Source organism: Microtus ochrogaster, unplaced genomic scaffold (assembly GCF_000317375.1).
Source record: "Microtus ochrogaster isolate Prairie Vole_2 unplaced genomic scaffold, MicOch1.0 UNK45, whole genome shotgun sequence".
Taxonomy (NCBI): domain Eukaryota; kingdom Metazoa; phylum Chordata; class Mammalia; order Rodentia; family Cricetidae; genus Microtus; species Microtus ochrogaster.
In genome coordinates, this window is record NW_004949143.1 from 2928238 (window position 1) to 2944803 (window position 16566).

Sequence of the window (16566 nt, forward strand, 5' to 3'; positions counted from 1 at the left end):
TGAGCCATCTCTCCAGCCCTGATTAACCCATTTCTAATAATCTGTACCACCACGAAGTGGTGGCTTACTGGGAAGATTCTAACCACTGTCCGCCTTGGGTAGGAGAAGCATGGCATCTGCCTGACTCTGCTTTCTTTCTCCCACAATTCTGTTCTGTCTACTCAACCCACCTACGAGCTGGCCTATCAAAAAGCCAAGGCAGTTTCTTTATTAACCAATGAAAGTAACACATAGATAGATGACCCTCCTACATCACCTGGTTCTTTTGTTTTCCACGTGGCTAGGTCACTACCCCTACTCTGCCTTTTCTCCTTCCTCTTGTACTATCTCCTATCAAATGGGAGCAAATCATGCTGTTGCTGACTGTGAAATTTTGTCACCCTTGGCTTTCTCATCTTCCTTTGACACCATGTTTCTTACCTGTCTCCACACCTGCTTGATCTCCCCAAATTCCTGTTTTGCCCTGTTCTCTGAATACATCTTTCTGGACCAATGTAGTACATTTTGTTTTTTATTTTTTTCCCCATTTTTAAAGAAAGGTCTCACTCTGTAAACCTAGCTGAACAAAAATGCATGGTGATCCTTCTGCCTCAGCTTTCCAAGTGCAGGGATTACAGGTATACACCCCATGCTTTTCTGATTTTCTTCTAGCAAGTGTTCTGAATTCTTCTTAGGGACCAGCAGTGGCCTGATACTATTTTGTCGAAAGCCCTTAGAATCTGACTGCTGTTGCCACAGGACTTTTGCTAACCTGCAGTCTATATTGCATTGCATCTATGTCTTGAAAGATCTTCTTGGCCTACAGCCTGAGACTTTCACTTTCTTGAAGAAATTCCAATTGTATGTCATCTGGCCCTAATTTACTGTTTTTGTCTGCCTCCTATGTCATTACATAGCTCCAAATGAACCCTGTTCTTCCATGACTCCACTCTCTTGTATGCTGTTGCTTTAGGAGCCTTCTGTGACCCTGATTTATCTACACCAACTAACTTGAAGGGTCATTCACCTGTCTCAACCCTGGCCCTTCCCATAATGTGTATGTTTACTTATCTGTAGTTGTATCCTTATTAGCTAGTGGCTTAATAGGTCTGAGCATTATACTTGCTTCTTTATTGCCTTCTTTCTGTGACCTGCATAGGCAGGAGGTGTCTGCCTAAAGTTCTCCAGGCTCCAGACTGAAAAGTTAATTTACTAAACAGTAAATGTAGGTAGAGGTTCAGCATGATCCTTCTATAAGCATAGCAAGCAGATGAAGGGACAAGTCTCATGACTGCCATTACCCTAGCAATGACAAGTAGCATATCTTACAGGTCCATCTCATGAGTCAGAGGCCCTGAGGATAGTGGAACATGGGGCTGATTTGGTAAATGGTTCTTTTGTTTCTTCCTGCTTGGGGCGTAGTTGGGAGGAAGAATAGTATTTGCCTTAAGGCCCATGAACAGTATTCAGGACTCAGTCCAGGAAAGGCTTATGGCTCCTTTACATGTGGGTGTAGGCTGGCTAGCAGTTCCAGCAGTTCCTCTTGGGTTGCTCTTTATTATTCTTCTGCCTATTGAGAGTTTGTTAGAAACGAGCTACACTTGAAACCTTGGTTAATCAGTTGCCATTTCTTGCTTGGTAAGAGTGTGGGCAGAGGAAAGGCCTACTCCGGTCATTATTATAAGTTAATTTGTGTCACCCCCAGAAAGCTATATTGAACTCTTTAACTCTTTATACCTTAGAATGTAGTCTGCTTTAAGTTAAGATGTACTCATACTGATCAGGTAAGCCCCAACCCAATGTGACTTTTGTCCTAATAAGACCAGGTAGGGAGGACAGAGACAGAAACAGATGCAGGAAGAGCTCCATGTGATGATGGAGACAGATTTTAATGACTGTTGCAAGCCAAGAAACACAGGTGGTTCTCAACTTGTGGGTCTTAACTTCTTTCGGGGCCGAATGACTCTTCCACAGGGGTCACCTAAAACCATCAGAAAGCATAGATACTTACATTACAATTTATAATGGCACAAAATTGTAGTTATGAAGCAATGAAATAATTTTATGGTTGAGGAATTACCACAACATGAGGAACTGTATGTATTAAAGGGTTGCAGTGTTAGGGAGGTTGAGAACCACTGCTCTAGAACATTCAGAAATGGCCCTCCCCAAACCTTGATTTTGGACTTTTGGGTGTCCATGGCCGGGAGGCAATCGATTTCTAGTGTTTCAAGTCACCTGGTGGCTTGAATGGAGCAGAGTGGTATCTTTGGCATCCTCCTCATTAGAGAATGGGTGATTCTGGAAATGCAAGGATTAAGGGATCATTTTCTGTTTCAGTGGTCATTTCTAGAGACTCTAGAATATGCAGACCAGAGACAGGAACAGTTAATGCCATCCATTTGTCTTGACATGTATCCTAAAGTGAAAGCTGATTTGCTTTTAGACATGTCAGTTTGGTCCTGCGGATTGTTAGTCTGGCCTCTGGAGCAAATGGCTGCAGAAGGGAGGAAAAGGAATGTTAGGTTTAGGCTAACAATATCATCAGTCAATGGAGAGGCTGGGATTGGGAGAGATGTTCAGGCATACTCTTTGTATGCCAAGGCATTTAAAGTTGCTTTCACTCTTGTAATATTCTTTTCATTTGCAGCGGAAAATCCGTCAGAGCTACTTTGCTTCTGTGTCCTATTTGGATACTCAGGTTGGGCATCTTTTGAGTGCTTTGGATGATCTTCATCTAACCAGCAATACAATTATTGCTTTCACTTCTGATCATGGTAAGCATTTTGCAGTGCACTGGTGAATTGAACATCTCAATTTCCTGTAACACCCGATTTTGTGTTACACCCTCGGTACAGTTCGCGTGCCCCTGTACCGAACGCGAGTCGGGCAAGAGCCTGGAGATTGAAAAGAACACACAGAGAGACCAGGGTCATTCGAAAGGAGACCAGCCGAATGCCCGTTTTTTCAGACTTGGAGAAATCCTTATGTATCTAACTGCTGCACAAGGATTTCCGCCCAGGCAGGTGGGAAATTATCATATTAACAATGGAGTAAATGCCCTGCAGCTAACCACCAGGAGGGGCAGGGAGAGCACAGAAACACACAGGAAGCTTAGTTAGCTGATCATAAACTGTCACTCGAATGCACCCCAGGAATAAGGGAGACCAGGGCCCTACAATTTCCTATGAAGCACATGTTGGGCAATTTCTATATACACAGGGGTATACTGTTGTGTAAAACAGCAGTGCTCTGAGTTCAGGATCATGGGGAGCTTTTAAGAGCAATTTACTTGTTCTTGGCCCTCCATCTTGGATATATGAGATGAAGGCAACCAGCTAGAAGAGGAGCAGAGGGTACAGGAGATGACAGAAGAGGGTTTCAGATCCTCTACTGCTGGAGTCATAGACAGTTGTGAACTGCGTTACATGGGTGCTAGGAATTAAACTTGGGTCCTCTGGAAGAGCAGGAAATGCTCTTTCTGTGAACTGCTGAACAACCCCTTCAGTCCTCATGCACATTTTAAAAAAGTTAATATATATAGTTATGGGCTTCATTACAGCATCATCAAATATATGTCATTATTCTCTATTAAAATTAATCTTCCCTTCTGCTGCCCTCTCCTGTACCCTCTGCTCCTCTTCTAGCTAGTTGCCTTCATCCACTAATGTGGTTCTTTCTGCTTTTGTATCACATGTATTCCAATGATATATCCAACTGTCCTTCCTTCTCCCTTCCTTAATATTGTTTTAGCTCCCATTTCTAATCTAGAGATCTGGAGGACGTTTATGTGGAGGTTCTCTACTTCTTGTCTAAAGACAAATCCTTGGTCTCTCAGGGACATGTGCTTTCTTTCTTACATATTTTTATCTTTTATTTTTTTCCTTTTCCTTTATTGAAAACAGATTTTTTTCCTCTCACAGTATGTCCTGACTAGAGTTTCCCTTCCCTCTGTTCCTCTCAGTTCCTCCCCACACCCTTCCTATCTGATTCCAAGGGATATTAAAATAAAATATAAGATAAATTAAAAACTAACACATTGGAGTTGGACAAGAAAAACAGTGGAAAATGAGCCTAAGAGAATACACAAGAATCAGATCCACTTGTTTGCTGATGGAGGAGGGTCAGGAATCCCATAAAAACATTAAACTGGAAGCCATTATATATACTCCGAGGACCTGGTACAGACCTGTTTAAGCCCTGTGCATGCTGCCTCAAGTCTCTGAGTTCATATGAGCTTTTATCATGTTGATTCAGACGGCCTTGTTGTGGTGTCCTCCATCCCCTCTGGCTCTTACACTCTTTCTGCCTCCTCTTCCACAGGGTTCCCCAAATCCTGAAGGGAGGGAACTGATGGAGACATCCCATTTAGGGCTGATGAGTATTTCAGGGTCTCTTACTCTGCATAATATCTGTTGATCTCTGTATCTGTTCATATATTTGTTCCTGGTTGTAGCAGCCTAGAAAGAAGCTTAGCAGAAGAATATTTATTTATTTATTTATTTATGAACTAATAACAACAGCTCTGTGCTGAATGTTGTGGATTAGGCTAAGTGCTATGCCCTCTAGAGTTGCTGAAGGCCTGTGTACTCCATATTTTGAATGCCAAATGAGAGCTCACTTTATTTCCCTGCTAGTTCTGTGCATGCACATCGGTCAAACTTCCCAGAGCTGACTCCTGATGTTCCACTGCTGGACTTCTCACTTTTGTGTCCCCTAAGCCTCTTAACCCGCACAACCTTTTAGCTTCATGCTACACAGGAACAACTGTGCTAGTGCCCTACAAACCGACTGGGTCGTGGCTCTTTGTCTTGGAGAGAGCAGGGCTTCCCCTCACCCAGTCCACAGAGGTGATAATCTGGAAAACTTCTTATTGAGCTCCTTCAGACTTTTTGAACACTCCTGTCTTACATCTCCAGCGTTACAGACAGAAGGATGGACAGATTGCCAGAGCCCTTGCAGATCCCCAATGACATGATGTCCTTCTGAGTAGAAGACTGCTAAGGAGATCAGTCTGAGTTTCTAAGACCATAATCCCCCCTCTCTCCCCCTCTCTCTCAAGAGTTATTTTATTATCATTATTTGATTTTTAAATGTATATGGGTGTCAAAACTGCATGTATGTCTGCACATCACATATGTGCAGTGCCTCAGATGGCCAGGAGAGAGTCAGATCCCCAGAGATTGGGTTAGACAGTTGCTTGTGAGCCTCTATGTGGGTACTGGAAGGACTCAAACAAAGATCCTCTGGAAGAGCAGCCAGTGCTCTGAACTGCTGAGCCATCTCTGCAGCCCCAGTTTATCTTACCATTATTTATGTGTGTATGTCTATATAAGTATCTGCTATGTGAGTGTGGGTATCCTTGGAGACCAGCTGGAAGTGATTCACCAGACATAGGTCCTGGGAACTGAACTCCAGCCCTCTGCAAGAGCAGTAAGCACTCTTTCCTCTTGACCATAATCTCTTAATAGTTCTGACACTTGTTTGTAGCTCCAGCATTGTTTGAAGAATGAATAAGGGAATTTGCAGGCTAGTCTCTGCAACCTCCCTTGGCAAAAGTCACCGAATTTGACTGTGATAAAGTACAGGTGTATACCTGCACTTTCCTCAGTTCACTCAAGCTTTTAGTGTCTGTGGTTATTTTTATAACATGAGATTCTTTACATACAATCATTGTCACTCACTTTTGTCTTTAAAGCTTGCTTATATATAAGTAGGTTGGGACATTATCTTTTAGAGTGGACACTTTAAATGAATGCTGAAGATTTCTTTTTCTTACTCAGGACTGAAAATTTGGATTATTTTTTCTTTCATATATGAATGTACATGATATGTCTTTAAAAAATTCAAGATATTCTTATCTTGTGCATAGTTCTGTAGCTCTTCAGTCATTCAACCTCAGTACTAAGAACTTGAAGCCCATGTCATAGCCAAGAGTTAGGACACAGGGCAAGGTAGTGGAGTGATTAACTTTTAGGACCCTATCATCCAGGAAGAACTGCTCAGTACAGCTGAGTGGTAGAATATGTGCCCAGTAGGTACTAAAGTGTGGACAGGTACTTGGCTTGGCAGGAGAGGTGCATTTATTTGGAGCCTTTTGAACAGATAAAATTCAATGTGTGTGTGAATTTCTAGTTACTTTAAAAAAAAGATACTATAGTTTGAGAATTTAAGGTTGTCCCATTTGAAGGTTTCTTCTTTGTGGATAGATATCTGCCTTCTAATAAAGCAGCATTTATGTGAACTAGCTTTTATAATTCTAGAGGAATTTCCTTAGGATATCAGCTTTAGTGTTCTCTGTTCTTTACATTGAGAAATGAAATGTTATCTAAAGTAAACAAACCATAATATTGTTACTAATTCTCTTTCATTGTGTGCTTTTTATGGCCCAGGGTGGGCCCTAGGTGAACACGGAGAATGGGCTAAATACAGCAATTTTGACATCACTACACGTGTGCCACTGATGTTCTATGTTCCTGGAAAGACAGCCCCACTTCCTGGAGTAGGCGAGAAGCTTTTTCCTTACCAGGACCCCTTTGATCCCACCTCAAAATCGATGGATCCAGGTATAATATATATATATATAGAAATAACAGTGCTTTGCAGTGAGAGCACCTTTGGTTTAGATGGGAATTACTTCATCAGACAACTAGCTATCCCACTTTGTGGTGTGTTGGAATTCATTCTCAATATTGTTTAGTGTTCATATATTTTTTAAGCATCTCCCATGTACTAGGTTGAGAATGCATGGCAGAGCTAGAGTTGACAAGAATGGTCACTGTATATCAGGGCCCTTAGAAATTACAGAGGGTAAGGAGCAAGTGATAGTCCCAAGGTGGGGAGGGCTGTTTGGAGGTGACAGCAACATGTCAGACCTTAGAGGAAGTGTTTGTAGCCTGCTGAGACAAAGTCTCTCCAACATATTAGTGGAATGTTTGGTGTGCATGCTTTTTTGGGGGACCCAGTGCTTACTGAGAGGTGTTTTCCCTTTTGGAGCTCGTTGATCTACTAAAACACACCAGGTTAATATGCTCTGTACCCCCAGCAGCAAAGGGCATTTTCTTTCATTTCTACATACTATGCCTTCACAGCCTTGAAAAACAGGCACTCTTCCTACCTGTGTGAAGTGGCAGATGTGGGTTCTTTTTTTTTTTTCTTTCTTTTCTTTTTTTTTCGAGACAGGGTTTCTCTGTGGTTTTTGGAGCCTGTCCTGGAACTCGCTCTTGTAGACTAGGCTGGTCTCGAACTCACAGAGATCCTCCTGCCTCTGCCTCCCAAGTGCTGGGATTAAAGGCGTGCGCCACCACTGCCCGGCCAGATGTAGGTTCTTTTTTTTTTTTTTTAACAAGGAAATGATGTATTTTTCAAAGAGGTCAGAATGGTGCTTGTTCATAAAGTGAACTTGAGCAATTTGTAAGTATGCTGGTTAGTTTTTGCCGGTCTAGACGTATCTGGGAAGAGGGACTCTCAGTTTAGGAATTGCTTCCATTAGATTGTCCCGTAGGCCCAGAGATCCAGATGTAGGTTCTTGAGAGTTATATCCTGACTTTCCTGTCTGGTACACTTTCAGGTGCCAGTTACATACTTCCAGTGACATTTCTCTTTTCAGAGTGTTTTTCTGTGAGCTATACTAAGTCAGGTGTTCCCTTTTCTAGACTGACTGGCCCTGGGCTCCATCTTTAATACCTATGTCTTGCACTGTATGTTCATTGCTATGTAAATTGATCATGGTTTTAGATCATCATTCTGGCCTTTCTAGATTTCTGAGTTTGCTTATATCATCCAATTTTCTTTTTGCATTTTTAATTTTGTATGATTCATGTTCTATGTTTCTTTCCCAACACCAAGAGAAAAGTTAAAGAGTTTCAAGGCATGAGCTTGATTCTTTATTGCTATGAAAAATCTGATAGGACTTTTTTTGAAACTTGTTGGCCCCCAAACAAAAAAAAAAGCCTGCAGCCACGACCCCCCCCAAAAAAAACCCCAACAACCTGCAAACGAACCAACAAAAAAATCCTGTAGAGAGATTTGTAATCATGGCTACTGAGAGGCTGAGGTATAAGAGATCACATGCTTAAAACCTGCCTGAGATACAGATTGAGTTCAAGGCCAATCTCTGTAACTAACTGAAAACTCAACTTAAAAATCAAAATTCAGGCTCAGGATCTAGCTCAATGGTAGAACATTTGCCTAGCATGCATAAGGACCTGGTTTGAATCCCAGGTAATGAAAAAAGAAAATTCTGAGTCTTTTCAACCCATCTTTTTTCTTTATTCCATATGTGCTATGCAGTCCAGCAGCAAGCATGCTCCTTTCCATTCAGAATCTGTCTCTGCCCCATTCTAATTCCACTGCCACCAGCCTTCTGGTGTAGCAAGTTTCCGAAGTCTCCTTGCTTGTGCCCTAGACTGTTTCCTTCTCAAGTAACAATTTTGAAACTCAAAGCAGAGGTAGGGATATAGCTCAGTGATGGAGTTCCTATCTGAATGGACTGAGCCTCGACTTTTATCCCTACCACTGTAAAGGTGAAAGGTAAAACCAAAAACGGAACCTCCAAAATCCAGCCCTCCTGTGTGCCCATCTCACTGAGGAAATTTCTTTACAATGGCTATCAAGGCCTTTCATGACAGGTTTGCTTCCTCATCTCTTCTTCCTCTTGATAAGTATCCAGACCATTCTTTCTGTGCAATGTCCCACAGTCCTAGTTCCTCTTGGCTAGATTGTTTTCTGGAATGATGTATACATTAGGTCATGTGGCCTTCTGCTTTCATAGTGGTGTTTTTTTTCTAGGGAGATGCAACACATATGTGCACACATCTACTCACCCCTGGAAAGGGAACCCACAACAGACCAAAGTAACAATTACACCAAAGCCTAACTTGGTGAATCAGTGAGTTTTATTGGGGTTACTAAAAGGAAGATGGGTGAGAGGATCCTCACAGGAACACTGATGACTCAGAAGCAGCTGCATTGCTGAATAGCCCACATGAACATGGTTGATGACTCATAAAAGCTATGGCCCTAGAGTTCTCGACATAAGTTGCAAGGGAGCTTGGCAATTCTAAGAGATGGCCTGTAGGCTTGTGGTGAGTCTCCTTCTCCAGTAGTTGTTTTCTGCTCTTAGTCTATGGTGGATATACATATTGTGATATATATATTCAGTAGAATATTATTCATCCTTTAAGAGAAAGGAAATGCCAGTGTATCCTATAGAATAGATGAACCTGGAGGACTCATGTTAAGTGAATTAAACCAGGCACAAAGGATCAACTGTGGTCTGAGACCATTCCCATGAGATATCTCTTGTAGTCTAGTAGTCAAATTCATAGTTCTAGAAAGTAGAATGAGTGTCCTCAGTTGATAGTGGCATAAAAATGGTCAACCATTGTTTGCTTTTAGTAAAGAGTTAAGAGCTGAGGTGGTGGGGACAGATATAAAATGAATTGCAGAAGTGATAATGATGATGACACAATGTGAATACATGTATTGTGACTAAAAAATGGTTGGGTTGTGACTCTCAAGTTTTGTGTATTTTACCATAATAAAAACAAAACATGAATCAAAAACAAATATTTAGAAATGAATAATCTTAAACAGACTTTTACACCATGGGTAGAGGTGTAATTGGTTGAACTTGTCTGGATCAATTATTTGGCTCCAAAATTTAAGTAGTTTAAAAATGTTTCCAGCAGGCAAGAAACACCTTCACTGTTACTGTTAGTGAAGGGAAATGTCCTATAGAGGCAGCATTTCTAAGTTCCTTTTTCTAAAAATTGGATATTGTATACGAAAATGAAATGGGTACCAGGCGGTGCTCAGAGAGGCTCTGGTTTGGTTGGCTCTGCGGTTACCAGACAAGCTGTGCTGCTTCCTGTTTCAGGTGGGCATGTCACGGACCTTGTGGAACTTGTATCTCTCTTCCCCACACTTGCTGGACTTGCCGGACTACAAGTTCCTCCTCGGTGCCCCATCCCTTCTTTTCATGTTGAACTCTGCAGAGAAGGCCAGAATCTCCAGAGGCATTTACAGCTCCATGACTTGGAAGAGGATCCACACTTTCTTGGTAATCCCCGGGAGTCAATTGCCTATAGTCAGTACCCCCGGCCTGCAGATTCCCCTCAGTGGAATTCTGACAAGCCAAGCTTAAAAGATATAAAGATCATGGGCTACTCTATACGTACAATAGACTATAGGTATACAGTGTGGGTTGGCTTTAATCCTGCTGAATTTTTGGCTAATTTTTCTGACATCCATGCAGGGGAACTCTATTTTGTGGATTCTGACCCACTGCAGGATCACAATATATATAATGACTCCCAACATGGAGATCTTCCCCACTCATTGAAGCCTTGAGTTCTGCCAGCCTCGGAGGACCGCATATGTGTCCTCTTGCCCCCTTCTGTCTCATGAAAGGTGGCATTAGAGGTGGCTATCTTTTTTTTTTTTTTAGAGGTGGCTATCTTTTACTGCCTATTGTATTAGATATAACCTTAGTGGGTAGCAAGTAGCAATCAAAACAGCATCATCAGTTTGGCTTAGGACTATGTGGCAGACAAATCTTTTCATTTAGTTCTTCTTAAGTTATAATTGATCATTGGATTTAGGCTAGGCTGAAGCACTTCCATTTTAAAAGCACTCATCACTTAAGTAAGTACAAAAGTGAACTTAACAAAATGTAATCATACCTTTGTATATGTAATCCATGGTAGCCAAGAATAGTACTGTACTAAAGAAATAATTTACTGTTGAATTTAGTGCATTTCAGAAAGTGGCCATATTATCTTCGGTAGCCCAGTGTAGTCAAAACACGTTAACATGGGATTTAGTTCTTTCTCAAATATGAAATTAAGTTCTATTTCTATAAGCAACTTCTATATGGTCTATGATCAACTTTTGTTTATAAGACTACAGATTTCAAAATGAAAGATAAAATACACATGGGATTATTAATGCAGCATTTCTTCATTAAATAATAAGTAGTGCTTAGTAAAGTATGAATAAAGGTACAAAATTCAGTTAACTATTTCAGTACTTGCTGACCCAAATAATAATTTGCTAGTAAATAGTATAACTCTTGAACTTGGTATCTGTTAAAAAGTCTGTTATTCACAATGAAAAGCATTTAAAATGTAACTATACCCATGATTTGAATCATTCAAAATCATATTCCTATTCCTAGTTAGAGAATTGCAAATACCCACTTATCCTGGAGGCAGTAGCTATTCTACTTCTACTTTTTGGTAAAGAAAACATAAACTTATGAAGTGTACATTATCTTTTGGCTTGTGGAAACTTTAGGGTATAAGTAATTTTCAGAATGTACTTCTGCATTCCCTGAATATTCCCTAAATATGGAAGTAATAAGAAGGTATGTAATAGGGCTAAGGTTATTTCATTACCTACCCTTGTTTAAAAAAAAGTCAATTCTGTAATGTGCTGAAAACTGTTCAGTTATCATTAATCAACAGCTTTCTAACATACAGTGCTTTTAGTCTTGTATTAAATGAGTAATTTCAATAATTTTCTCCTTAAAAATGCCTCAGTCTTTCAAAGTAAATGTTTTAAACACAAAATATAGCAAATAGTTAAGTAGATTTAATTATTCTTGTATATTAAATTGTAACCCAAAAGCCAAGATATTATTTTTAAGTCTGTAAAATCTCAAAGACAGATTGTTTTTACGAGCTGACCTACAGTAGAGGGGTAACTGATAGCATAGTTATTTTCCTGAGCAATCAAGTGACTGTCTTGGCAACAGCAATTTGTATTTGGGGATTGATGGTCCCATTCGTCTCTCCTGATCCCTACATTTGCCTCTCATCTAGAAACTGGCTTTTGTAGATGGTTTATTTCAGTTTCTTCTTGTTCTTCATCTTTATTGCTCTCATTGTATTTACTCAGTGCCATTTTTGCAATTTAGAAGTTCTTCACAGCATGTTTTTATCTTGCTTAGCTTCATCTCTTACTCCACAGTTATAGGGACAGATTTTGATAAAAGGTTTTTTTATTTTACATTCATTTATTGTTTCTGTTTGATCATAGTATATACATTTCAGTTTTCTTATTTTATCTCCTGAATCACAGTTTTAGTGTCAGCCCCCTCCAAATTCTGCCTCTGATGAAATCATAAGCCCAGTGGTGCTATCCACATAGTAGTTACAAGACATTTGTGATTATTCAAATTTAAATTCACTGACATGAAATAACATTTTAAATGATTTCCGGTACATCATAATTCAAGTGCTCAGTAGCTAGACATAGAGCTTTTCCATCATAGCAGACTATTCTACTGGGCAGAACTATCCTGGATTTCAACTGATTAGCAGGTTTCTACTGTCATGCACTTGCCCACAATGAGCAAACTATGTTTTGTATAGGCATAGAGTAGGAAGTTTGCTGTGGCCATCAGCCTCTTCCTTTCATTCTCATCACCATTGCCTCTCTCCTTTTTCCTCTCCTTCCCAAATTGTTTACCTCCCCCCTTTTCCCTCCCCTGTTCCTTAAGGAATCCATGTGTCTTCCTAAAAAATTCCTCTTGACCCTGCCCTTTGAGAACACCGTCAGTGCCTACTAAGGGTCTAGAAAGACCTCCGCTGAGCAGTCAGAGTCTTCCCTGGCTCCACAATGCCCCTTTCCTTGGCTAACTTTTCCTTGCCAATCCCTGCCTTCCTGGCCCTTCTAGCTTGTGCCTTCACTTCTTTGCTCCAACCACTTCATGGTCATTCTTCATAGCCTGGCTCCCCTACCCCACTGCTTAGAGGCTGAGGCTTCTGGGACTCTTTAGATTGTATTTTAGGGAAACTGAATGCTTTTAAAAAAATCTATTTACTTCACATTTTAAAAGGCGCTTTTTATCATCATGAATTTTATGTGTTAATTATAGAAAAATTGGAAATCAGAAATGTAATAAAACACAAGAAAATGTCTGAGTGCTTGCTTTATCCTGAGATTGTCATGTAATAACTTGTTCTTTTGGGTGTATGGATGTTTACCATTTCTTGATCCTCTATGTTCTTTATAATACAATTTCTGTTCTTACGTTTTCTCTCAATATTATGTATGGTTTTTTAGTGACTTTCTCAGATATTTTATATTGCTGGTAATATGTTTTATTGTATAGTTTTATTGTAATTTTCTTAACCTTCTTTCAGTTATTGGAAATTTAGGTTATTTCCAAATTTTTAGTGTTACACATAATGCTATGATCAACTTTGTGAATAAAATGTTAGGTTTCAAAGTATTACCATAGGATGGTCTCTCACTGCCGAGTCATCGAAAGCAGCTCTATTTTGTCCTTTATTGCTGATATAGCATACTAAAGTTAGAAAACAGAGTCAACAAGCCTATACATAAAACCATAGCATCGAGAAAGCAAGCCTGTGGTCCAAAATAATAGGTGAAAGTTGTATCCTGCTTTGACTTCTGATTCTTTGCATATTAATGAGCCATTACTCTCTCTGTGTGACAGTTGAGCTTTGCATTTCTAGTTGTCTGACTTTGTGTGGTCATATTATGGGTTACCTTTTAATATAATAAAATAAATTGCTCTTTTCTGGTGTGATAATTTTTCCTTCATTTTTGTATTAACCATACAAACAATTTCATTTGAGAAATGAATACTTGTTTTCCTTTGGGTTTTTTGGGGGGTCTTGGTGTTATTGTCTTTCCACCTACTTATAAGAGTAATGGATGTTCATTATTTAAAAAGCTAAAAAATGATGAAGCTAGAAAGAAGCCTAGTTTCTTAGTTGGGTTTTTGAAATTATTTTATTTTCTTTGTATGAATATTTTGCTTGCATGTGTCTCTGTACACCTTGTGCATGCCTGATGCTGTCAGAGGCCAGAAAAAAGAGTTGGATCCCTTCTAATCGCAGTTACAGACTGTTATTAGCTGCTTGTGGGTGCTTGAATTGAACCCAGCTCCCTTAGAAGAGCAGTCATTGTTCTTAACTGCTGAACCATCTCTCCAGCTCCCTTAGTTTCTTTTTCAGTTTTGACAGCACACATAAGCAAAGGGTGTTTTAGCTCCTAGTCCATGAGGTTGCAAGCAAAGGTATCACAGTCCACTGACAGAAGAGAGTAATTGATATGTGTTCACTAGTGTGCTTGCTCGCTCTGTCGGTCCTGGGTTCTCAGACAGTTAAGGTGGATCTTCCCCACATTAGTCAATGTAATGAGGATAATCCCTCACAAGCATGCCTAGATGTCCATTTCCTGGGTGATTCTGGATTTTTATCATTGTGACAACACTAAAAATCATGCCAACCTTCAGAATATAGCTAATGTTGACATCTGTATGTATTTCTACTCCTTTTTTGTGTCAAATAAATAGGAGTAGATAAGGACATTTTATCTTTTCATAAGTGGGGTCTACTACCACATAGTCTCTGTCTTAATTGTGATCTAGTGTAATGTCAGTAGCTTTTGGAGACAAAAATTTATTATGTTGCCCAGGCTGGCCTTAAGCTCAGTATATTCTTACTTTTACAGTTGTCTGTTGCTATAGCCTAAATAACAAGATATTTTGTTTTCCAGAACTGGAGATCAAACATGGGCTTCATCCACTCTAAGCAGCTGCTATAGAACCAAGCCACACTCAAGCTTTAGCATGGTTTTTCACGGTAGTTGGCAGGTATTGGTTAATAATTGTAACTACCACTTTTCCTGCGCTAGTCTGTTTTTGACAGAAATTCTCAAATTTTAATATGCATTTAAAATTCAGTAAAATACAGGTCAGAAAATTTACCATCTTAACCACTTTTTTGTTTATTTAATTTTTACATCCCAATCAAAGTTTCTTCTCCTTCCCCATCCCCCAACCCATCAATTCTTCTTCCTTTGTTTCTCTTCAGATACAGGTAGGCCTCCCACAGATATCAGCCAGCCATAGTATATCAAGTTGCAGTGGGACTAGGCACCTCTTCTACTAGGACTGGATGAGGCAATTTGGTAGGAGGAAAGGATCCCAAAAGCAGGGAACACAGAGGCAGCTCCTGCTCTCACTGGTCAGAGTCTCACATGATGACCAAGTCACACAACTGTAACATATATGCAGCGGTCCCAGGTTAGATCCATGCAGGCTCTCTGCTTGTCAGTTTAATCTCTGTGAGCCCCTGTAAACCCTGATTAGTTGGTTCTGTGGGGTTTCTTGTGGTGTCCTTAATACCACTGGCTCCTACAATCATTCCTCCCCCTCTTCCACAGGATTTTCTGAGTTCTACCTAATGTTTGACTGTGGGTCTCTGTATCTGCATCCATCAGTTGTTGGATTATGCCTCTCTGATGACAGTTAGGCTTGGCATAAATCTATAGATAATAGCAGAATATTATTAGCAGTCATTTCATTGATTTCTTTTTGTTTTGCAATTTGTGTTTGGTTCGATCCTAGGTCTCTGGGGTATCCCACCTCTGGCTCCTGGCCCTCAGGGGTAAGTTCCCTCTCGGGGTATGTGTCTCCAGCCACAACTTTTGTGCATCTTGTAGACAGGACAAATTGTAATTCAAAGGGTGTGTGGCTGAGTCGGTGTCCCAGTCCCTACCCTGGTATTCTTGCTTGTTACAGGAGGTGGGTGGTTCAGGCTCTGTTTTCCCCATTGCTAGGAGACTTAGCTAGGGTCACCTTCAAATTTCTGGGAATTTTCATTGCTCTAGGTTTCTAGCTCATCCCAGAGATGCAATGCCCCCAGATTCTAGTTGTCTCTCCTAGTACTCTCTCCTTCCATTTCTCCTATCCTTCCTGTTTCCATCACCACCCTCCATCCCCATGTCCACTGGCAGTGTCCATTCTATTTCCCCTTCACAGGGAGATTCACGCATCCCCCCTGAGCTCTCTCTGTTACTTAGCCTCTCTGGGTCTGTGGGTTGTAGCGTGGTTATCCTTTACTTTACAGCTAATATCCACTTATGAATGAGTATATACCATATTTGTCTTTCTGGGTCTGTTTGGGTTACCTCACTCAGGGCAATCTTTTATAGTTCCATCCATTTGCCAGGAAATTTCCTGATGTCATTTTTTTTTGTTTTTTTTTTTTTTGTTTTTTTTTACCACTGGATAATAAATACTCCATTGTGTAAATGTAGGACATTTTCTTTATCCACTTTTTGGTTGAGGGACATCTAGGTTGTTTCTAGTTTCTGGCTATTATAAATAAAACTTCTGTGAGCATAGTTGTACACATGTCCTTGTGATATAGTGGACCATCCTTTGGGTATGTGTCCAGAATTGGTATTGCTGGGTCTTTAGATATATTGATAACCAATTTTCTGAGAAGATATTGATTTCCAAAGTGGCTGTACACGCTTTTACTCGCACCAACAGTGGAAGAGTGTTTCTTTTGCTCCACATCCTTTCCAGCATGAGCTGTCCCTTGTGTTTTTTATCCTACCCATTCTGACAGGTGTAAGATGGGATCAGAGTCATTTTGATTTGCATTTCCTGATGGCTAAGGATGATGAACATTTCTTTCAGCGGTTCTTGGCCATTTGAGATTCCTCTGTTGAGAATTCTGTTTCGATCTGTACCCCATTATTATTTATTTATTAAAGAATTCCTGTTTTATCTTTTTTAAAGGTTTATTATTTATACAG

At 40.2% G+C, this 16566-nt stretch overlaps 1 protein-coding gene across 1 annotated transcript in view; it reads left to right on the forward strand.

Moving 5' to 3' along the window:
* Positions 1 to 13531, forward strand: part of Ids (iduronate 2-sulfatase) — a 26436-nt gene extending 12905 nt beyond the window's left edge. The window contains exons 7-9 of the mRNA XM_005369192.3: positions 2630 to 2756; positions 6372 to 6545; positions 9860 to 13531. Coding sequence (XP_005369249.1) covers positions 2630 to 2756; positions 6372 to 6545; positions 9860 to 10332 — 774 coding nt within the window. The 3' untranslated portion in view covers positions 10333 to 13531. The remainder of the gene's footprint in view (positions 1 to 2629; positions 2757 to 6371; positions 6546 to 9859) is intronic.
* The last annotated feature ends 3035 nt before the right edge of the window (positions 13532 to 16566 follow it).